At 44.4% G+C, this 23,801-nt stretch overlaps 1 protein-coding gene across 3 annotated transcripts in view; it reads left to right on the forward strand.

Annotated features, from left to right (window-relative positions):
• Window positions 1–1,027: 1,027 nt before the first annotated feature.
• The window catches only part of nfatc1 (nuclear factor of activated T cells 1), a 55,342-nt gene continuing 32,568 nt past the window's right edge, over window positions 1,028–23,801 (forward strand). For 2 of the 3 annotated variants that reach the window (XM_047384027.1, XM_047384029.1), the window contains exons 1-6: window positions 1,029–1,943; window positions 3,483–4,521; window positions 4,692–4,851; window positions 14,910–15,112; window positions 16,290–16,462; window positions 18,548–18,688. In XM_047384027.1, coding sequence (XP_047239983.1) covers window positions 1,925–1,943; window positions 3,483–4,521; window positions 4,692–4,851; window positions 14,910–15,112; window positions 16,290–16,462; window positions 18,548–18,688 — 1,735 coding nt within the window. In that variant the 5' untranslated portion in view covers window positions 1,029–1,924. Of the gene's footprint in view, window positions 1,944–3,482; window positions 4,522–4,691; window positions 4,852–14,909; window positions 15,113–16,289; window positions 16,463–18,547; window positions 18,689–23,801 lie in introns of all 3 variants that reach the window. The other variant, XM_047384028.1, reaches the window with a different exon arrangement.

Genomic DNA, 23,801 nt, shown 5'->3' on the forward strand with positions numbered 1-23,801 from the left:
ATTCCAGCTTCCTCCTGCTGTATGTTGATGTGCCCCTGGGCAAGGCACTTAACCTCAAGTTGCCTACTGATCTGCGTATCGGTGAATGAATGTGTGAGCGTTAGTGAGTGCGATTGGGTGAATGTGGCTCTAGTGTAAAGCGCTTTGAGCGGTCTGTATGACTGGAAAAGGGCTATATAAGTTCAGTCCATTTACCATTTACTACCACCGCTTTGTTTGACTCCTGGGTTCTTTCATGATCTTCTGGATAAATAATGAGAAATGTTGCAGTAATTTTGGTAGGCCGGCCACTCCTGGGAAGATTCTCCTCTGTTTCATGCTGTCCTCTGGAGTCCCAAAGGCTAAGGAGGACTGGGAGCACCACTGAACATCTCATTGTTAATGTTCGTCAACTGCTGCCTTTGACACTCATTGGACCGTTCAGCCAGTTCTCTGTCAGTTCGATGAAGGTACTTGAAGGCCTTGTATCTTGAGGTGGAACTGGTGCCCACATAACGCTGGCTCATCCCTTGAGTTTGTATCTGATGGCTGCTTCCAGCAGGACAATGCAGCACGTTACACAGATCAGATCATTTCAAACTGGTTTCTTGAACATAACAATGGGTTCGCTGGAGTCCAATGGCCTCCATCAGAGAACCTTTGGGATGTGGTGGAACATGAGATTCTCATCATGTGTAGCAAATAGATCTGCAGCAACTGTGTGATGATATTGAGTCAATATGGACCAGAATATCTAAGGAACGTTTCTGACACCCTGATAAATTGATGCTCTGACGAATTAAGGTAGGGCTGCACGGTGGCGCAGTTGGTAGCACTGTTGCCTTGCAGCAAGAAGGTCCTGGGTTTGATTCTCAGCCTGGGGTCTTTCTGCATGGAATTTGCATGTTCTCCCCGTGCATGCGTGGGTTCTCACCAGGTACTCCGGCTTCCTCCCACAGTCCAAAGACATGCCTGTTAGGTTAATTGGTCTCTAAATTGCCCTTAGGTGTATGAATGAGTGTGTGCATGGTTGTTTGTGTGTTGACCTGTGATGGACTGGCGACCTGTCCAGGGTGAACCCCGCCTCTCGCCCATAGACTGCTGGAGATAGGCCCCAGCTGCCCCACGACCCACTATGGAATAAGTGGTAGAAAATGACTGACCGACAAATTAAGGTAATTCTGAAGGCAACAGGAGGTCCAACCAGCAAGTGTGCCTAATGAAGTGGCCGTAGTTTAATATGAAGAAATCCTGTGGAACAAATATTCAGGTTCAGCTCATTTTTACAAAATGAAAGTTATAGGATCAAAACAGAATCTAAAAATGATTTAAAACTTTTGCACAAGTGTTGCAAACAGAAGATTAATGATGTCATGGCGCATGCGCTCTCTGCTAACATTCAGCTTAATTTGGGCACAGGTCCTCTGAAACATCTTCTGATCTTTAGGGTTTGGGGCTGAGGATCCAAATAGTCTCCTCCAGGTTTCCTTGATTGGGTTCCACCAGGTGTGTACGCGCGTGCGTGTGTATCCGCTGGACACATCTGGCGCTCGTGCACGTTAATGCGTCAGAGGGCGGAGAGCGGTGCGTCACCGGCCGGGGTGATCCCCGCGTTTAAAAGCTCAGGAGCTTCTCGGTGCGTCACAGCGAGCCACAGAACCAGGATCCCCCCCGGCACACAGAGCCCGGAGTTTCCCGGAGGAAACCAGACCGCACTCGCGGTCCATTTAAACATCAGATTGTTTTCTACGGTTTGGATGGGACTTTGTTCTCACTTGAAGCAGAAACTGTGAGGTTATTATCTGAGCCCTGGGAGGAGGAGAAGGAGAAGGAGAAGGAGGAGGAGAAGGAGGACCGTGCAGCAACTGGAGGATATTTATGGAGGACGGATCGCACCGGTCTGCTGCTTCGCTCACAGTTTAAACTTTTTTCCTCAGAGGAGAAAATGAAATCTGCAGAAGAAGGTCAGTTCATTTATTTTTCTTCTTAAACTGAACTTCCTGACAGTATTTTGGACGTTTAAGACCCGGTTCGGGCTGATGTTCTGAGTTTTCCAGTTTTCCACTTGTTTGCAGCTTGAGTTGAGCTGAAGGCTCTCTCTGCTCCTCCCCGCTGATCCGGACTCAGTGGGCGTGGTTCGGCTGATAGTCCAGAACCCGATATTGTGTTTCTGTTTGGATCACAGACAGGCATCAATTAGGTTTATTACAAAGATTCATTCTGATGTCACAGTCTGACCAGCAGACAGGAGCTGAGGCGGCTGCAGCCGTCTCCTCCTCACTCTGACCTCAGCTGTGGACACAGATGGGCCCGGGTTGGAGCTTCAGAAGACCCAGCGGGAGGCTTGGCATCATCCGCTGTCTGGGTACAGCATGCACCTTTACAGCATGCAAATAAAAGCATCATGTTCCTGCTGTGTTTATTCTCCATGGCTGCTGCTGGAACGTGAAGCCAGCCAACAAAAGCATCAGCTTTCAGGAGTTTATGGGCCCTGTGTGCATTTGGTGGGAGAAATCTGGCCACGCGCGGTGGAAAAACACTACCTGGTGTTGTCTGTAGTTATATTTAGTCTGTAGTTATTCTTAGCTCTGTTGTTTGGTCTTCCACCACATTTCATTTGTATAATTTGAGCCTTTCAGAGATGGTTTGTGTCAACGTGTCTATGGATCATCTCAGTGCATGCCCTTTGGAGGCCAACCCCAGTAAGCAAGCCATTCTGGACCCAGCGGCATCACTAAGGGGGGATTAGGCTCCTCAATAAATCTTTGTTTTCTTTGTCTTGCTTTATTCTGTAGATAAAAGCTAGACTACTAATGAGCAGTGTTGGTTTTCCTTCACTCAGTTATTTTGCAGTTCTGGTCTCATCTGATCTGAGTTTACCTGTGGACAGATTCTCCCACCTGAGCTGTAGATTTCTACAGCTCCTTCAAAGCTACCATGAGCCTCTTGGCTTGCTCTCTGACTAATTCTCTCCTTGCTCAGCCGTTCTGTAGGTGGACGTCCATGGTAGGTCTGCAGTTGGTCCAGCCTCTCCATGTTGAGATGATGGATTAAATAGAGCTCTGGCAGATGTTCAGGGTTTAGGATGTTGTCGTAGAACCTAAACCTGCTTTAAACTGAACCAGAACCTCCCCCCTGACCTGTCTGCCGGGTCCCTTGGTCTTCATGATGCTGGTTGTTCTGTGATGTTCTCTAAAGAACCCCTGAGGCCAGAAACAGGACATCTGCACAGCTTGATTCTGTTTATTTATAGTTATTTTAAGAAGGCAGTTTGTTTCCCTACATTTTATTTGGAGTGATTAGTCATGCATGCTTGAGGTATCAGAGTCTCATGTGTAACAAATATTGAAAGCCCCTCTATGAAGTCTTTCAGCTGGTCCTTCTGTCTGGCCAACGCCTCTGCAGCAGCTCCTCTCAGAGCTGAGTCAGCATAAATCTCCTTCTAATTGAGTAAATATTTGTTTTACTATCATGGTAACAAACTCGGTCTGTTTGCCTTCTAGATGCATATGGCTTCACGCCGAACATCAGCCTCTCCCTCCCACTGGGCAACCCATGCCTGCCCTCCCAGTACCATGGCCTCCAGTCCAGTACCACCATATCCGTCTCCATTACAGAGCCTCAAGCCTTTGACTCCCAGGACGGCATGAGAGCAGCCGGCTTCTATTCAACTGTCCGTCCAAATGGGGCCCCGACCCTTGAGAGTCCCCGCATCGAGATCACGGCCTACGGTCAGTTTCCTGAGGATGAGGCACAGGAGAGCCGCCTACCCACTGCCAAGCGAGTAAACTCCATAGGGACGCTGTCCCTCCCCAGTGCTGATGGTTACCGTGATCCCAGCTGCCTGAGTCCGGCCAGCAGCGTCTCATCACGCAGCGCCCTCTCCGACGCCTCCTACGAGTCAAGCTTCTCCTACAACTATGACAACTCCCCCCAGAACTCCCCTTGGCAGTCCCCTTCCGTGTCCCCAAAAGGCTCCACCCTGGTCCTGCCGGGTGATGGCGGCGCCTCCTGTGGCTCCCCTCGTCACTCCCCCTCCACCTCCCCCCGTACAAGCATAACAGACGACACCTGGATGGGGCCTCGAGGTTCCAGGCCCAACTCTCCTTGTGGAGCCAAGAGGAAGTACAGCCTGAATGGCAGCGAAGCATCACACAAGAGCTTCCCATATTCACCCACCCACTCTCCAGGCCTGTCCCCTCACACCTCCCCACGGCTCAGTGTGACCGAGGAGAGCTGGCTGCCAAACACCAACCAGTACACCAACTCGGCCATCCTGGCAGCCATCAACGCGCTCACCACAGATGGAGTGTCCGACCTTGGCGAGGGAATCCCCATAAAAGCTCGAAAAACCAGCCTAGAGCACAGCCCCACAGTCAGCCTGAAGGTGGAGCCTGGAGGTGGGGAGCTGCGTCATGGAGACCTATGTCAAGATGAACCTTCTGCAAACCGAATGACCCTCAAGAAGGAAGGCTACTGTGGAAGCTTCCTGGATGTTCCTCAGCACCCTTACACCTGGACAAAGCCCAAGCAATATATCAGGTACAGAGGGGAAGGTGTTGCACCTGTTCATGTGCAGAAGTTGGAGGTTTTAGCACAGTTTTATCATCTTTCTTACCAGCTCATCCTAGTGATCACATTCTGCACATTCAAGCTTCATAAGAACCTCTAAAATAAGCTCTTTGTTCGGTCCATGTGGGACCTGTTTTCAGCCCATCTGTGCCGGCGCTGGACTGGCAGCTGCCATCGAGCTCGGGGCCGTACAGCTTGCAGATTGAAGTGCAGCCCAAATCTCACCATCGAGCCCACTACGAGACGGAGGGCAGCAGGGGAGCAGTGAAGGCACTGGCAGGAGGGCACCCAGTTGTCCAGGTCTGCAAACACAATGTGTCTGTCTTGATGAATCAGGTTTGCAGTTATGTTGGTTCCTGCTTCTGAGAATGTTTGAAGAAATCATCCAGAAATGCACAATAAACTCTGCTTGTAGGTCAGAATCAGCAAACCAGACTATTAAATGTCCTGTAATGATGAGACCAACACATGGTGCAACCATAAGGCTCAGTTTATCCTCTGCTCACCACTTTGTCACCTCTCACCTCGCCCCTCTACCTGTTTGGCACTCTTATGTTATTCTGAGATGTTGCATTTCTGAATGGAATACCAACAGTCTGTCATTAGTCCGGCCCGGTCCACTCAGCCAGTTCCTGTCCAGACGGGGGTGACTCAGACTTCTCCATTACGTCCCTGAATGCAGCGCAGACAGTCACAGAGTAATGTAGCATGGCCAGTAAGAGCTTAGTCATGAGCTCTAACCACAGCAGGCTCCGGTGGTCCAGTCTGCAGATGGTTTAGCTATAAACCCGTCTGCTCCCCCTGAGCATTACCACAGGTTCTGAATAAATAAAGGCTGTGAAAGTAAGGAGAGTCCTGCATCACAAAAACCCCACTAAAAGGTTCTGGGTCCAATAAATCTTATCTGCCTCAGAGTTTGAAAAATGGTTTGTGACGTTCCAAACAAATTGTGCAGCTTTGCAGAGACACGCTAATTAAACAGTGAGACAAAATACTGCATCTCAAATATCAGTATGTATACTTAGAAGTAAACAGCTTAGGGAGTATTAAAATACTGCAATAAAATAACATTTCTTTAAGGTTTGGAGCCTCTTCTAGTCTGGAAATATTTTATTCTGTGATTCGTTCAGACCTTCAGGGTTCAGAGTAGACCTATTCAGGCTCCAATGTTTACATTAAAATTGGGACATTTTTTATTTTTTAAATTCAGTTCTGATGAAATCAATCTAAACATACAATCTTAAGAACATCTGGCTCCTGGTTGATGTTTCTTCTTTTCTCCAGTCGGAACTTGGACATTTTCAGTTTGCCAGATAGTTTTAATAATGAATATGTGCTTTTCTATCTTTAACAAAACCATTTTTAACACTGGTGAAACTGGAAGCGACCCTGGAAGTCAGATTTGGAAAAAAAAGGTTCTGCCAAACTTCACTGTGTTTCAGGTCCAACCCTGAAAACCAGTCCGATTTGTTGCCAGTTGTGCACAGTAACCAGTTTAACTACTATTAACAATAACCAATGACAACATGTGTCTCTTACTCTTACTACTCAATGATTTAATAGGACACAAATGCCAACAGCATCGGATTATCTTTCAGCTCAGGGAAGGACGTTGGCTTGTAAATACAGCTAGATTCAGAGATGTTGCTATGGAGACAGTCAAAAAGAAAAACACAGCAGTCTCTTACTTGTAAGTTTACACGCTGTGTGTGTATTTACAGCTGTAAATAATCCTTCCTGCTGTCCAGGAAATGAACATCGGCATGAGAAAGCAGAGGTGACGTGTTTTCCTGGGGTTCAGCTCTCAGCCGTGCACTCCCACCCCGCCTTCGCCTCCAGGCACACGGCATTCGGTGCAGCCGTCTGGGCCCCCGGTTCAGTAGCTAGCCATGCAAAGCTTGTCCACAACAAGCCACAGGTGGCATCCAAATTGGATATTGAGGTTTGGGTTGGAGAGGCACCTTTAACTTTCCCGTTTAGGTTTGATATTCTTACAGTTGATTAAGCCACAGTTTTAAAGGAAAAGTTGTCTGTTTTCTTATATATAAATACACAGCTCAAGAAAATAAAGGGAAGACTTAAACAACACAATATAACTCCAAGTAAATCAAACTTCTGTGAAATCAAACTGTCCACTTAGGAAGCAACACTGATTGACAATCAATTTCACATCTTGTTGTTCAAATGAAAAAGACAACAGGAGGAAATCTTTGGTGATTAGCAAGTCACTCAATAAAGGAGTGGTTCTGCAGGTGGGGACCACAGACCACTTCTCAGTACCGATGCTTTCTGGCTGATGTCTTGGTCACTTTTGAATGTTGGTGGTGCTTTCACACTCGTGGTAGCATGAGACGGACTCTACAACCCACACAAGTGGCTCAGGTAGTGCAGCTCATCCAGGATGGCACATCAATGCCAGCTGTGGCAAGAAGGTTTGCTGTGTCTGTCAGCGTAGTGTCCAGAACCTGGAGGCGCTACCAGGAGACAGACCAGTACACCAGGAGACGTGGAGGAGGCCGTAGGAGGACAACAACCCAGCAGCAGGACCACTACCTCCACCTTTGTGCAAGAGGAGGAACAGGAGGAGCACTGCCAGAGCCCTGCAAAATGACCTCCAGCAGGCCACAAATGTGCATGTGTCTGCACAAACGGTTAGAAACTGACTCCATGAGGATGGTATGAGGGCCCGACGTCCACAAATGGGGGTTGTGCTCACAGCCCAACACCGTGCAGGACGCTTGGCATTTACCAGAGAACACCAGGATTGGCAAATTCACCACTGGTGCCCTGTGGTCTTCACAGATGAAAGCAGGTTCACACTGAGCACATGTGACAGACATGATGGAGTCTGGAGACACCGTGGAGAGAGATCTGCTGCCTGCAACATCCTTCAGCATGACCAGTTTGGCAGTGGGTCAGTAAAGGTGTGGAGTAGCATTTCTTTCTCCATGAGCTCACCAGAGGTAGCCTGACTGACATTAGGTACCGAGATGAGATCCTCAGACCCCTTGTGAGACCATATGCTGGTGCGGTTGGCCCTGGGTTCCTCCTAATGCAGGACAATGCTAGACCTCATGTGGCTGGAGTGTGTCAGTAGTTCCTGCAAGATGAAGACATTGAAGCTATGGACTGGCCCACCCGTTCCTCAGACCTGAATCCGATTGAGAACATCTGGAACATCATGTCTCACTCCATCCACCAACGTCACGTTGCACCACAGACTGTCCAGGAGTTGGTGGATGCTTTAGTCCAGGTCTGGGAGGAGATCCCTCAGGAGTCTCATCAGGAGCATCTCCAGGTGTTGTAGGGAGGTCATAGAGACACATGGAGGTCACACACAATACTGAGCCTCATTTTGACTTGTTTTAAGGACATTACATCAAAGTTGGATCAACCTCTAGTGTGTTTTTCCACTTTAATTTTGTGTGTGACTCCAAAATCCAGGCCTCCATTGGTTCATAAATTTGATTTCCATTGATGATTTTTGTGGGATTTTGTTGTCAGAACATTCAACTTTGTACAGAACAAAGTATTCAATGATAATATTTTATTCATTCAGATATAGGATGTTTTATTTGAGTGTTCCCTTTATTTTTTGGAGCAGAATATATATATATATAATCTTTTTCTTTTAAACAGCTTAAATAACTTTTGTACCAGCTTATGCTACTGTTAAAATGTTGATTATGGTCACTTTCATGTCTACTTTGCTACATGGAAACCCTGCTGTTCAGAAAAGTTAGTCACAGGGTAAATAAGGGTTTGATGCTAAAGTAAGGGCTGCACTGTGGAGTAGTGGTTAGCACTGTTCCTTGCAGCAAGAAGATTGTACAGGTCCTTCTCAAAATATTAGCATATTGTGATAAAGTTAATTATTTTCCATAATGTAATGATGAAAATTTAACATTCATATATTTTAGATTCATTGCACACTAACTGAAATATTTCAGGTCTTTTATTGTCTTAATACGGATGATTTTGGCATACAGCTCATGAAAACCCAAAATTCCTATCTCACAAAATTAGCATATTTCATCCGACCAATAAAAGAAAAGTGTTTTTAATACAAAAAACGTCAACCTTCAAATAATCATGTACAGTTATGCACTCAATACTTGGTCGGGAATCCTTTTGCAGAAATGACTGCTTCAATGCGGCGTGGCATGGAGGCAATCAGCCTGTGGCACTGCTGAGGTCTTATGGAGGCCCAGGATGCTTCGATAGCGGCCTTTAGCTCATCCAGAGTGTTGGGTCTTGAGTCTCTCAACGTTCTCTTCACAATATCCCACAGATTCTCTATGGGGTTCAGGTCAGGAGAGTTGGCAGGCCAATTGAGCACAGTGATACCATGGTCAGTAAACCATTTACCAGTGGTTTTGGCACTGTGAGCAGGTGCCAGGTCGTGCTGAAAAATGAAATCTTCATCTCCATAAAGCTTTTCAGCAGATGGAAGCATGAAGTGCTCCAAAATCTCCTGATAGCTAGCTGCATTGACCCTGCCCTTGATAAAACACAGTGGACCAACACCAGCAGCTGACACGGCACCCCAGACCATCACTGACTGTGGGTACTTGACACTGGACTTCTGGCATTTTGGCATTTCCTTCTCCCCAGTCTTCCTCCAGACTCTGGCACCTTGATTTCTGAATGACATGCAGAATTTGCTTTCATCCGAAAAAAGTACTTTGGACCACTGAGCAACAGTCCAGTGCTGCTTCTCTGTAGCCCAGGTCAGGCGCTTCTGCCGCTGTTTCTGGTTCAAAAGTGTCTTGACCTGGGGAATGCGGCACCTGTAGCCCATTTCCTGCACATGCCTGTGCACGGTGGTTCTGGATGTTTCTACTCCAGACTCAGTCCACTGCTTCCGCAGGTCCCCCAAGGTCTGGAATCGGCCCTTCTCCACAATCTTCCTCAGGGTCAGGTCACCTCTTCTCGTTGTGCAGCGTTTTCTGCCACACTTTTTCCTTCCCACAGACTTCCCACTGAGGTGCCTTGATACAGCACTCTGGGAACAGCCTATTCGTTCAGAAATGTCTTTCTGTGTCTTACCCTCTTGCTTGAGGGTGTCAATAGTGGCCTTCTGAACAGCAGTCAGGTCGGCAGTCTTACCCATGATTGGGGTTTTGAGTGATGAACCAGGCTGGGAGTTTTAAAGGCCTCAGGAATCTTTTGCAGGTGTTTAGAGTTAACTCGTTGATTCAGATGATTAGGTTCATAGCTCGTTTAGAGACCCTTTTAATGATATGCTAATTTTGTGAGATAGGAATTTTGGGTTTTCATGAGCTGTATGCCAAAATCATCTGTATTAAGACAATAAAAGACCTGAAATATTTCAGTTAGTGTGCAATGAATCTAAAATATATGAATGTTAAATTTTCATCATGACATTATGGAAAATAATGAACTTTATCACAATATGCTAATATCTTGAGAAGGACCTGTATGTTTGAATCCCAGCCGGGGCATTTCTGTATAAATGTTCTTCCTGCGGATGCATGGATCCTCGTCTTGTCCTCTGGCCTTCTTAACAGTCCAAAAACTATGAGGGGTCAAACTAACAAAAATGAACTTGAAATGAATTCAAGGTGTGAAATACTGAACATGGTAAAACTGAGTGCCATAAAAACCAACATGTGATTAATTTTGCCTCTGTGAAAATTAGAATCTGTGAATTTAAAGGTCATTAAAATGATAACATGGTAAATATTAATGTTATAAAGATTAATGTAATCAAATTTAACGTTGCCTGTTTTAATTCACTGCCTTCATTTTAGCGCCTCCATTTTTATTACTTCAGTTTCATCATTCATCGCGTTCATGTTGTAATTTTTGTTACTTCCGGTAGATCGGAATACGGCAGCAGCCCCGGCGCTGCTGTGGTGACTACTTGTCAAAGGGAACAAATCAACCAAACTAAGTACTTAACTCAAATAATCACTGATGCGCACCATGGGTTTGTGGTTTATTTATTTATTATTTGTTATTCAAAAGAGTCCAATATACAAACAAGATCATATCTTTTCAAAGGTTTGTTTCCATGGAAACAAAGAAAAAGACAATGACAAATGTGGGTTCCACCCTTCCATCCAATAGTTAAACCCAGCGGTAGGTTCAACACAATGAGCCGGGAATCAGGCGCCTTCTCCGGAAGAGGGAGGGAAATCTGCCCGGTTGGCTGACAGCTGCCGAAGCGAACTGGCGCCGAGAAACGCCGAACCTCTTTTCGTAAATTAAGTGGAATCTTAATAAACCGAGTAGATATTTGAGATTAACAAACCTACATTAGAAGTTTAATTGGGGCCACAGAAAGCGTATTATTTACATTTTTTATTCACAATTTCTGCCACCATCGTCCGCCATTGTTGTCCGAGCTCGACCAATCCGATTTGACCAGCAATGAATCATGGGAAATTGCGGGTCACGGACTACAACTCCGCTGTCGCGCCGGGGCTGCCATGACATGAAAACAGGCAACCCTAAATTTGATAACCTATTTATAATATTAATATTTTATCATTTTAATGACCTCCAAATTCACGGATTCTAATTTTCACAGAGGCGAAATTAATCACATTTTGGTTTTTATGGCACTCAGTTTTACCATGTTCAATATTTCACACCTTGAATTCATTTCAAGTTAATTTTGGTTACTTTGACCCCTCATTAAAAACAAGTAGTTTAATTAACCATTTTAAATTAGCCTAATAAATGGATGGATGATGCTAAGTGAGATAATACAAGTGAGCTCACACTGACAGAGCAAGCTGAGGTCAGTTGGACCAAGGATAATCTAACAGAAGTATTTAAAGTCTCTTCTCCGAGGTCTAGGGAGGCAGTGGAAGGACTCTAGAACTGAGTTGATGTTCTCCACTTTTAGGTACTAGTGAGGACCAGGCAGCAGAGTTCTGGAGTAGCTGTGTGATGGACCTTTCAGGCAGACCTGTGAAGACACTGTTTCAGTGATCAGTTCCACTAAAGATAAAAACATGGATGAGTTTCTCCAGATCTTGCTGGACATTAGTCCTTTAATCCTGGAACTATTCTTCATGTGATAGAAGGCTGACTTAGTGACTGTCTTTACGTGGTTCTGGAGGTTCTGGTCTGAGTCCAACACTACACCCAGATTTCAGACCTGATCTGTGGTTTCTAGCTGTAGTAATTGAAGCTGTGTTCTGACTCTTTATCCTTTGGTCCAAAAATAATGACTTCAGTTTTGTTTTTATCCCACTGAAGAAAAGTATGGTTCATCCACTCATTGATTTGTTCTATGCTACCCAATGCTTTTATAGGTTCAGGGTCACCTGGTGGTCCCCTGGTGTAATGTAGAGCTGCGTATCATCTGCAAAGGTGTGGTAATTTATCTTGTTGGTTGTTAAGATCTGAGCTAGGGGGAGCATGTAGATGTTGAATTAGAGGGGTCCCAGGATGGAGCCTTGGGGGACCCCACGTGTGACTTTTGTCAACTCTGATGTAAAGTTACCTACTTACACCAAACGGTTAATTTTCGATGGTGCTGAAAAGTCAAGCATTCATGTGCAGCAGTGGACTGAAACATCTGGAAATGAAGACATTTCACACCAAGCACACGTGTGTGTGTGTGTGTGTGTGTGGCTGGGGTTCCTGAGAAGGTGCTAATGATTTAATAACAGGGGTCCTGGTTCACCTCAGCTGTTCTTTTCAAACCCAAACTCCTCCTGCTATCGCCCAACCACACAGACTTCCCTTTGTTTAGGAAACTTCCTGTGTGGATGCCTGACATCATCGCATCCCGTGGAGGCGGCAGCAGTTAACCACACACGTTTCTGGCAGCCTCAGATGGAGATGTTGGAGAGAGGCTCAGACATGGCAGCCACATCTCTCTGACTTCTTGGCGACCGATGAAGTATCAACGACTCATCCCGTCGATGCTTTGACTCAATGCCTGCCCTTAGTTTATTCTGGAAGCGCTGCTTCTGTGGGGTGTAGTTTGTGAAGCCGGCTGTTTTTTCTTCTTCTTGATGCCATCACTGCTGCCTGCTTCAGCCACACCCGCCTTCACGCCGGTGGCAGACTGACGCATGTCCCTCTGAAGTGCTCTGCTTGGCTAACCACAGCTATTGCAAAGACGATCATACTGTGCTTTTGTGTTCACATCTATGAAGTCCTTTTTCTCTGCTCTGAAGCAATATGTCTGTTTTTAAAATAGGATTGTACAAAGTACTTATGAGTAGTTACTGTCCTACTGTAGATTTTGAAGGACCGACAAGTCCAACATCTCACGAAACATTTAAATACTTTCAGACACTAGCTTTACCAGCTTGTGTTTATAGGTGGATTAACAGTAAGCATTTGAGAAATAATTGTGAATCTAAGCCCGTCTCTAAACAGAAGGACTGGCAGACAGGCTTGTTGCTGTTGTACATAAAACAAAACTCTGTAACTACCTGCCATCAAAACTCTAAATTAAAATTTTAGCAAGTCCTGATTAAATCTTGATTAAATGTGCATTTCTAAATAAAACATGTTAATTGATAGAACTGAGGCCCCTCATGTTCTCCAGTTTTCCCTCTCTGGATGCTGCTACAGGGGACTCCACATTTATGGAGCTGCTGGGGTCTGCCACAGAGATGGGGACCCTGTTGTCCTTGAGCGGTTGGAGGATCTGCATTCCTCTTGTAGCTGATAATGTAAAGGAAGGAGGAGAGGCTGCAGGGTGGAGGGGTGACAGATTTACACAACAGAAATGTAATTGCACCAACAAATCATAACTGTTTGCAGCCGCTTCTTTAAACACATGATTCAGATCAAAGATGATGACAGAGTTTAGATTGAAGTTCATAAAATAAGGTGTAGAAGGATAAAAAATGATGCTTACGTCAGTGAATTTTAAATGTATCAAACAGTGAGATGATTGGTTGATTGTTTCTGCTTGTTTAGACTTTTTTGCTGGTGGTAATGCACCTCAAAGCTTTGGTAATTTGATTTGAAGATTAAACCCTGTGACCACTCCGTCCTTCCTGCTGCTGGGCCGATCCCATTTCCTCACTAATCTACCGGCCCTCATCCCAACAATGATCCACCTGATCGCGTTAGGACTCTTCAGTCTGAGGCTTTCGCTCTCTCTGTGGGTGCGAGTTGCCTCGAGGGCTTCCATGCTGGACATGAAAGCTGTGGTTTCAACATTTCCACAGATTGTTTCAGTGAATTCTCTTTTCCACAGCGGCTTATAATTAGTCAGCGATGAATGTTTCCCTCGAACGTCTTACCAGTCATGGTGAGCTGCAAATATTGTTTATGTGGAGGTATTTAGTCTTCCAGCTTATACCAGTTTGACTCCTTTAAAATGATCGGTTTATTATTACTAAAACTGCTCTAATTCAACCCAGAGGCATTTTAATAAACAGAGAACATCCAGCATCATGGAGACCAACAGGTTAGGGAAAAGGTTCTGGTTCAGTTTAATGCAGGGTAAGGTTCTAAAACAGTATCCAAAGCTTTGAATATCTCTCAGAGCTCTGTTCAGTCCATCATCTGAACATGGAGAGAGGATGGACCAACTGCAGACCTACCAAGACATGGACATCCACCTAAACTGACAGGAAAGCATTAATCAGAGAAGCAGCCAAGAGGAAATCCACAGCTCACGGGGGAACATCTGCCCACAGGATAACTATTTGTGGTGTACTCCACAAATCTGGCCTTTATGAAAGAATGAAACAAAGACATTGTTGAGAAAAAGTCAGGGGAAACCATGTTTGCCACAAACTATGTAAGAGATACAGCAAACATGTGGACTTTTGGTCTCCTCTGATCAAATCCAATCCTGGAAGAAACCCTGTTGGAGGCTGCAGAAGACCTGATCGTGAGGTGGAGGTTCACCTTACAGCAGGAGAACCACCCTGAACATCCAGCCAGAGATGCAATGGATGGTTTAGATCCAACCAGATTCATGAGTTAGAACGGCCTAGTTAAAGTACAGTCTAGAAACCAACTGAAAATCTGTAGCAAGATTTAAAAAGTGATATTCACAGATGTTCTCCATCCAATCTGACTGAGCTGTTTTGTAAATGTTTTTATGTGTTAAAATCTTAACAAACATGCATCGTGCTCCTTCTGCTCCACAATGATGCTCCGCTTGTTGCTGGTCTATAACGGCACCAACTTGTGGAAAAGCTGAAGGGGTGTAAATACTTTGTACTTGTAGGTCTAACATGAACTTACAGTGGAAGTCCACACAGACCGCTGGAAATAAGTCGGACAAGATGCTGCTGATCCTGAATGGGTGCTTTGTTTAAAAACCATAGCTCTGAGAGGCTGACCTCAGGAAGACCTGGGTTTTTCAGCTCAACCACCCTGTGTGCGTCTTTGTCTTCTCTTAGCTTCATGGCTACATGGAGAGCGAACCTCTGACTCTGCAGCTGTTCATCGGCACCGCTGACGACAGGCTGCTGAGGCCCCACGCCTTCTACCAAGTCCACCGGATCACCGGCAAAACGGTGTCCACGCCGAGCCATGAGATCCTGCACAACAACACCAAGGTGCTGGAGATCCCCCTGCTGCCGGAGAACAACATGCGGGCCATGTGAGTAGGACCAGGAGCTGCAAACATGCTGACATGCAGCTGCAAAAAATAGGTAGAAAATGGCTTGTAAAGACTGATGATGAGGATAAGTGGGATGAAGAGATGGGGATAAAGAGGGATGGGGACGATAAATTAGATAGTGGAAAATGGCCATAAAGTGGGATAAGGAGGATGAATAAGACATTAAAGTCCAAATAAAATCTCACAGTTTTAAGCCGTTAAAAAGGGAAAAATTAAATAAAAAATAAAAAAACTAATTTAATCCAGCAAACAGCAGCTTTTCTGTAATATTAAAATGAGAATACCGACTTCAATCTTTTTGGACCTCTGAGTCCAGTCCAGGTCAAGTGTGTGAGCCTGCATCTGTTCATCAGGGCTTGGATTTTGAAAGCATTGCCCTTTGAACACATACAGCAGCTCACTTATTTCCTAAGAGCTCAGATGAGTCCAGAATCTCTGAGCTGCTCTCATGTTTAGTCACAATTTTAACAGCTGAAGCACAAACTGGGAGGTTTTCTCCAAACTTCATCTCATTGGATTGTTTCTGCTTGCTGTGAGCAGAACTTTGACACATATATGTTTTAAAAGTGACCAAGGATAGATTTGTGGCTGAGTTGGATCATTAAACAACAGTTGAGATGTTATTACTGTAGTGTTTGGTTTAAATCTAAAATATATTCAGTTCAACCCACTTTCAGATCATCTCTATATCTTAATCTGCATCTGTTGGCCGTGGTCCTCGGCATCCACACCTGATTGCTTCACCAGTGCTGCAGAGAGGAATGTAGGGAGTGCTCAAATGAGTGCAAAAGTTGACATTAACTAGGCTTTGGGGAATGCAGCATCGAGTAGCTCCACAGTGGAAAAGCCAGAAATGATTTGGAGAAACTCAAAGTATAAAATCAGTTTGATGTGTGCAGCAGTGACAGACAGGAATCTAATGAAAACTCCTGGAAAAACCTCCTAAAGCTATTTCTGGGTGGTGAAAACATCCCCGGGTTTTATTTTCACCCTGAATTTATCCCAAAGCAGACGCTGGAAGGAGTGAAAGATCTGTTGGTGCTAATATGAGCACAGCATCTCTCGCTGATGGGGTGCTTAAAATCCACTCAAGTACATCTGTCATAAAAGCACACAGCATACCATGGGATGCCTGACCTTATCCTTTCACCAATAGAATCGACTGTGCTGGAATCCTGAAGCTTCGTAACTCTGACATCGAGCTGAGGAAGGGCGAGACGGACATCGGCCGGAAGAACACGCGTGTGCGGATGGTTTTCAGAGTTCACGTCAACCAGTCGAACGGCAGAACAATGTCTCTGCAAGTTGCGTCAAACCCTATCGAGTGCTGTGAGTCATCTTGATTATTTTGGAAATTTCTCATGCAGTCCCCTTGGAGAACTAAAACATGCATGAAGGCAGGAGTCAAATGTGTACAAATGTGATTAGGTGAAGCTTCTTAATAACTTTAATTAGTTTTATTCAGTTCACTTTCTCATCTCTCTTATACAGCTGTCACAGTATTGCATGTTTGACTCAAAGCCAGGGAAAAATAGCGCTAGTACACGTATCGCTGTAGCGCCACAGCTGGTCAGGCCCTAGAGAACAACGTCCTGTGATTGTTGTGCTTCAACCGGTTAGTTTTATTAGGTTACATTTCTGATACAACAAAGGCTGATAGTATTTATGCACACCGACTAAAAAGAGCTGCCTTACTAATCTAACAGAAAACATGGCAGAAAGGAAGGTTTTTGTTCTGGCCATCAGGCTGCCAAAAATATTTTTTGACGTGAAATATTTTGCCATATAAGCACCGCAGCTCTCAAATGCCATGTATACTTCATATGTGCACCAGCAGCTTCTTAAATATCGCAGCAATGACCCAATATCCACATTACTTAAATTCATGCCACACTCTGCCATCTGCACTGATGAAGATTTACTCATCTGGATATTTGAAGCTAAGAGTAAAACTGACAGCAGGGCCAGTTTTCTGATTCATTTGGCTAATATCTACCTGACCTCCAGGGGGAACTCTTAGAGCAACCAGTTTTAGATGGCCATATGATTCTTAAACATGAACATTTTTAAAACAAGACAATGAGGTCACAACAAAAGCAAAATATCCCATCCTGATGCAGCTGCACACTGTGAATTTCACACTCTTGATCCCAATACTCATACACTATTCAGAACAGGAAGTTCATCAAAAGTGACACAAATATTCCAAAGATGAGGCAAGACTTCCTGTTCCAGAACATCTCCTTCATTTTCATGTTTTGGCCCACGTCACATGTGAGAAACAAGTTGATAGCAGTTTTATGGATGGTGTTCACCAAGTTTTGATTCTTTTTAGGCATTGAACAATTTTACTGGTTAGCAGTTACCTAAAACAGTAAAGATTTCACTTTAAATGTGATGTGACACATTTTAATAATAACGTATATGAGATGAAAATGAAACAAAATAATTGATGGGTGAATTGATAGAAGTGATAATATGTCAGATAAAATCAGAACTAAATGAGGTTCATGTGACTCTGAGCTCCATTTGAATCCTTCTGAGTCAAACTCTGCTGGTTCCGAGCTCTCAAGCTGACCTTCAGAGTTCTGGGTTGAACTTCCTGTGGTTCTACTGCTGCCAAACAGAGTTCTTATGAGGAAAATTAAAGACAGTAGTTAAACCCTGATCTCAGGGTCCTGAAATAAACCATTGTTAGTTCCATATTTCCACACTCTGTGTGGGTGAAGAAGAGCCACAGAAAAGCCAAGAGACGAGAAGATTTCTAAACACAAAGGAGAATCAGAAGACCGAACTTCAGTGAAAACCAATACAGCATTTACTGATCTTTTCAGCTTTTAAGGAAACCTCTGTAAGGAAATGTTCAGATGTTTCTGTTGTGTTGAAGTTTTCTGCAGAAGATCACTAGAGAAGATCATGAGGACCTGCTGATCTCTGTAGGTCACAGATGTTGAGCAGTAACTAGATGCAGGGATATGCAGCACAGCCCTGAACATGACTGCTTTAATCTGCTCAGCAGTACTTTGGTCCAATCATGATAGAGTTCTGAAATCAGGTTACTGTGTACATGCAGATGACTTTAAATCAAAATCTGGAAGCTACACCTTCATTAAATCTTCACTGACTGATTCAAAACTGTGTCCCCATGAGCAGAAAGAGATCCTGGAGGCTCCAAGCCTCATGCTGAATGCTGTACCAAAGTAACTAAAGGTCAGTCACTAAAGATCCAGAGGACTTTTCAGCAGAAACATCTGGCCCAGACATCAGCAGCACGTCTTCTCCCTGCCTGTAGGCTTCTAGCTGCTCAGCAAAGGAGCTCTCTGATTCAGCCTCAGCCTGGATGCTCAGGTCTGCATGGGGAGTGGGTGTGTATGAGCTGAGCAATGACTCTGGGTTCTCATCTTCCTCCCACAGCCCAGAGATCGGCCCAGGAACTGCCACTGGTGGACAAGCAGAGCCTGGAGAAATGTCCCGCCCCCGGAGGGGAGAGGATGATCCTCGATGGGCACAACTTCCAGCACGACTCCAAAGTGGTGTTTGTGGAAAAGGCTCAAGGTACGGGGAAGGGCTGCAGCTGTGTGTGTGTGTGTGTGTCCGTCCCTCTGTTGCTGGAGAAACCCCAGGACTCCCCCTCCGTCAAAATATCCTCCATGCTGCCAGAGAGTTACATGTGGTGCATATTACTGCGCTGTATTTTTAACCCAGCAGATTCACATTTGCAGAAGTTTCCATTGCCTTTTCAGCAGAGGAATGATCACAGCGGAGTGTGTTGTGTGTGTGGGTGGCTGTGCACGTGACGTGGAGCAGATTCTGATGATGTGTATGTGCATTGTATCTCAGAGTAGGAGCTGCTTCGGTTCGGAGGCAGCAGCAACAGCTCCCAGATGTTCAGCTGAGGTTTACAAACAGTCATTTCCTTGATTAGCTTCAGCGAAGTTATGTGAGGAAGAGTCTGGGCTGAGGCCAGGCAGCGTAAACACGTCTGATAGGATCACAGCCATGACTCATTCCAAAAACGAGGGAAGCCTGTTCATTGTTTCATCTGAGAAAGCAGGAATTTGAGGCACAATGGAGCATGACAGTGCTTATCGCAACGAGACGCTGACCTTTAACCCTCTACACGTCTTTTCTTTAACGCTGTCTTTGGGATTTATGTAAAAGATGTTAAAAAAAGGAAGGAAAAGTCAGATATAAGGTGGAGCTTGATGATTCAAGGCTTTTTATGTAAGATGAAGAAAAGAATAATGATCAATTCTTTCTCCTTTGCGAGACCTTGATTCACAGTCTGGTACATGTGGGTCCGGTTTCTTATTGTCTCCGTATAAATGATCACAATCAGCTTTCTTCCCCAATTTTCTACACAAAAACCTTCACTTCAGTTCCTCTCAATGAAAACTTGACATAAATATATACATTTGGTGGGAAATAAAACAGTTTTATATACAGGTCCTTCTCAAAATATTAGCATATTGTGATAAAGTTCATTATTTTCCATAATGTAATGATGAAAATTTAACATTCATATATTTTAGATTCATTGCACACTAACTGAAATATTTCAGGTCTTTTATTGTCTTAATACGGATGATTTTGGCATACAGCTCATGAAAACCCAAAATTCCTATCTCACAAAATTAGCATATCATTAAAAGGGTCTCTAAACGAGCTATGAACCAAATCATCTGAATCAACGAGTTAACTCTAAACACCTGCAAAAGATTCCTGAGGCCTTTAAAACTCCCAGCCTGGTTCATCACTCAAAACCCCAATCATGGGTAAGACTGCCGACCTGACTGCTGTCCAGAAGGCCACTATTGACACCCTCAAGCAAGAGGGTAAGACACAGAAATAAATTTCTGAACGAATAGGCTGTTCCCAGAGTGCTGTATCAAGGCACCTCAGTGGGAAGTCTGTGGGAAGGAAAAAGTGTGGCAGAAAACGCTGCACAACGAGAAGAGGTGACCGGACCCTGAGGAAGATTGTGGAGAAGGGCCGATTCCAGACCTTGGGGGACCTGCGGAAGCAGTGGACTGAGTCTGGAGTAGAAACATCCAGAGCCACCGTGCACAGGCGTGTGCAGGAAATGGGCTACAGGTGCCGCATTCCCCAGGTCAAGCCACTTTTGAACCAGAAACAGCGGCAGAAGCGCCTGACCTGGGCTACAGCGAAGCAGCACTGGACTGTTGCTCAGTGGTCCAAAGTACTTTTTTCGGATGAAAGCAAATTCTGCATGTCATTCGGAAATCAAGGTGCCAGAGTCTGGAGGAAGACTGGGGAGAAGGAAATGCCAAAATGCTAGAAGTCCAGTGTCAAGTACCCACAGTCAGTGATGGTCTGGGGTGCCGTGTCAGCTGCTGGTGTTGGTCCACTGTGTTTTATCAAGGGCAGGGTCAATGCAGCTAGCTATCAGGAGATTTTGGAGCACTTCATGCTTCCATCTACTGAAAAGCTTTATGGAGATGAAGATTTCATTTTTCAGCACGACCTGGCACCTGCTCACAGTGCCAAAACCACTGGTAAATGGTTTACTGACCATGGTATCACTGTGCTCAATTGGCCTGCCAACTCTCCTGACCTGAACCCCATAGAGAATCTGTGGGATATTGTGAAGAGAACGTTGAGAGACTCAAGACCCAACACTCTGGATGAGCTAAAGGCCGCTATCGAAGCATCCTGGGCCTCCATAAGACCTCAGCAGTGCCACAGGCTGATTGCCTCCATGCCACGCCGCATTGAAGCAGTCATTTCTGCAAAAGGATTCCCGACCAAGTATTGAGTGCATAACTGTACATGATTATTTGAAGGTTGATGTTTTTTGTATTAAAAACACTTTTCTTTTATTGGTCGGATGAAATATGCTAATTTTGTGAGATAGGAATTTTGGGTTTTCATGAGCTGTATGCCAAAATCATCCGTATTAAGACAATAAAAGACCTGAAATATTTCAGTTAGTGTGCAATGAATCTAAAATATATGAATGTTAAATTTTCATCATGACATTATGGAAAATAATGAACTTTATCACAATATGCTAATATTTTGAGAAGGACCTGTATGTATAAGAAACTGTCTCTGCGGCAGCTGGTCTTTTCCTGACCCTTGACCTGTATAAGTCCTGGATGAAGGGAAGGTCAACCCTGATGATTCTCTCTGCAGACCTGATTATTCGTTGCAGTCTGGACCTGTCCTGTTTTGTGGATGATCCAAACCACACTGAGATGGATGAAGACAGGACAGATTGAATGATGGCAGTGTAGAAGATGACCAGCAGCTCATGTGGAAGGTTGAACTTCTTGAGTTGGTTCAGGAAGGAGAGTCTCTGGTTGGTCACTTTCTGAACTGAATGTAAATGCTATAAATAACAAAGTTTTGAAGAATCAAACTTGTAAAAGTAGATTGAAAGGGACCAAGGACTGATCCTTGAGGTACGCTACAATGCTGGTGCGTCATCGTAGAGTAATGTTGCTGTGTTGTTGGACACTCCAGTAAATCTCCAGTGATGGTAAAATGAAAATACTCACACTACTAAGGCTATTTGTTTCAGTCACAGTAAAACTGTTCTAATCTTTATTCGAATCCAAAATTGTTTAAATCCAACCTAAACTGAACGAAAAGTCACAAGAGATTCCAGACTCTCATTATTTAAAGAACGATAAAGCAAAAGTGGAAATCTATGCATGGAAAACAGTCAACCCTATGATCCACCATCTTGGAGAACCTCCTTCAGCAGCGTTAACTCTCAGCAGGTGTTCTGCCTGACTTCATAATTCTTTCACATTGTGGTGGAGAATTTCTGATCGACTCTTCCTTCCAGTGCTGCTTACATTCATTGATGTTTCTGCACAGCTGTTTGAAGGTCCAACCACAGCTTTTCAATCAGGTTGAGGTCTGACTTTGATTCTCACCCTTTCAGTCAATCTGTTGTAGATCTGCTGCTGTGTTTGGGGTCATCAGAATCAGCTTTATTGCCAAGTTTGTGAACACAAACAAGGAATTAGACTCCGGTACACTTTGCTATCATTGTTCTGTTGATTACCCAGTTTGGATCAAGCTTCAGCTTTTGGACAGATGGACTGACATTTGATTCCAGAATACTTTGGTAAACAGAGGAGATCATGGTCCACTAAATTACTGCAAGGTGTCCAGGTCCAAAAGTTGCAATAGTACCCAAAACATCTGTCCAAAGGACATTGTTCCAGAGGTCTTCTCCTTCATTCAGATGCAGCTTTGGAACCTAAGTCCTGCTGGAATCTTGTTTCCAGAGAGAAGAAGCTTCCTCCTTCAATCCTTCCAAGCAGCCAGACTGGTTCAGTGTTTTTTTTTAACTATCCTGCTGTCCTGTCATGACCTCTAACCTGCTGATTGAGGCCTGTAGAGTCTGAGATGGAGCTTGTGGGTTTTTGGTCATTTCTTTGAGCTTGATGCTCTGGCCTTGGGCTGAATCTATTCAATTTTCAATTCAATTCAGTTTATTTATATAGCGCCAATTCACAACACATGTCGTCTCAAGGCTCTTCACAAAGTCAGGTTCATACATTCAAATTAATCGTAACCATTGAACAGTTCAGTCAGATTCAGTTATTTATTCAAATTGGATAAAAAGTTTTTCTATCTAAGGAAACCCAGCAGATTGCATCCAGTCAGTGACTTGCAGCATTCACTCCTCCTGGATGAGCATGTAGAGACAGTGGACAGTCACTGGTGTTGACTTTGCAGCAATCCCTCATACTGAGCATGCATGTAGCGACAGTGGAGAGGAAAAACTCCCTTTTAACAGGAAGAAACCTCCAGCAGAACCAGAACCAGGCTCAGTGTGAGCGGCTATCTGCCACGACCGACTGGAGGTTAGAGAGAACAGAGCAGAGACACAAAGAAGCACTGATCCAGGAGTACTTTCTATGGGAAGGAAAAGTAAATGTTAATGGATGTAGCTACTTTAGTCGTTTCACCTAGAAACGACTAAAGGAGCTACACAGAGTCAGGCCAGGTGTAGCTTCTAGGAAGAGAAAAGAGAGAGAACAAAGTTAAAAGCTGAAATAATAGCAAATAATGCAAAATTCGAAAGTAGTATGAGAATGTAGCGAAGAGAGTGAAAGTGGTCATTATTTCCTCCAGCAGCCTAAGCCTATTCATGGATGAGTAAAGCTGAGTATCATCAGCGTAACAGTGAAAATTTATCCTATGCTGCCTAATAATTTGACCTATTGGAAGCATATATATAGTAAAGAGAATTGGCCCAAGTACTGAACCCTGTGGTACTCCACAATTAACCCTGGAGTTTAAAGATGATTTATCATTTACATGAACAAACTGGAATATGTCAGACAGATAAGATTTAAACCAGCCTAGTGCTGTTCCCCTGATCCCTACAACATATTCCAGCCTTTTTAAGAGAATATTATGGTCGACTGGATCAAATGCAGCACTGAGATCTAACAGAACCAGAACAAACACAAGTCCATTATCTGAGGCCATAAGTATATCATTAGTGACTTTCAGCAGAACTGTTTCAGTGCTATGATGAGCTCTGAAACCTGACTGAAACTCTTCAAACAGGTCATTGCTGTATAAATGTTCACACATTTGATTAGAAACACTGAAAGACAGGGCAATGTGGATCATCGGTAGAACCAGGGGTGAAAGTGATCCGGTACGGTCCGGTTCTGCG

The sequence above is a fragment of the Girardinichthys multiradiatus genome, chromosome 13, assembly GCF_021462225.1.
Source record: "Girardinichthys multiradiatus isolate DD_20200921_A chromosome 13, DD_fGirMul_XY1, whole genome shotgun sequence".
Lineage (NCBI taxonomy): Eukaryota > Metazoa > Chordata > Actinopteri > Cyprinodontiformes > Goodeidae > Girardinichthys > Girardinichthys multiradiatus.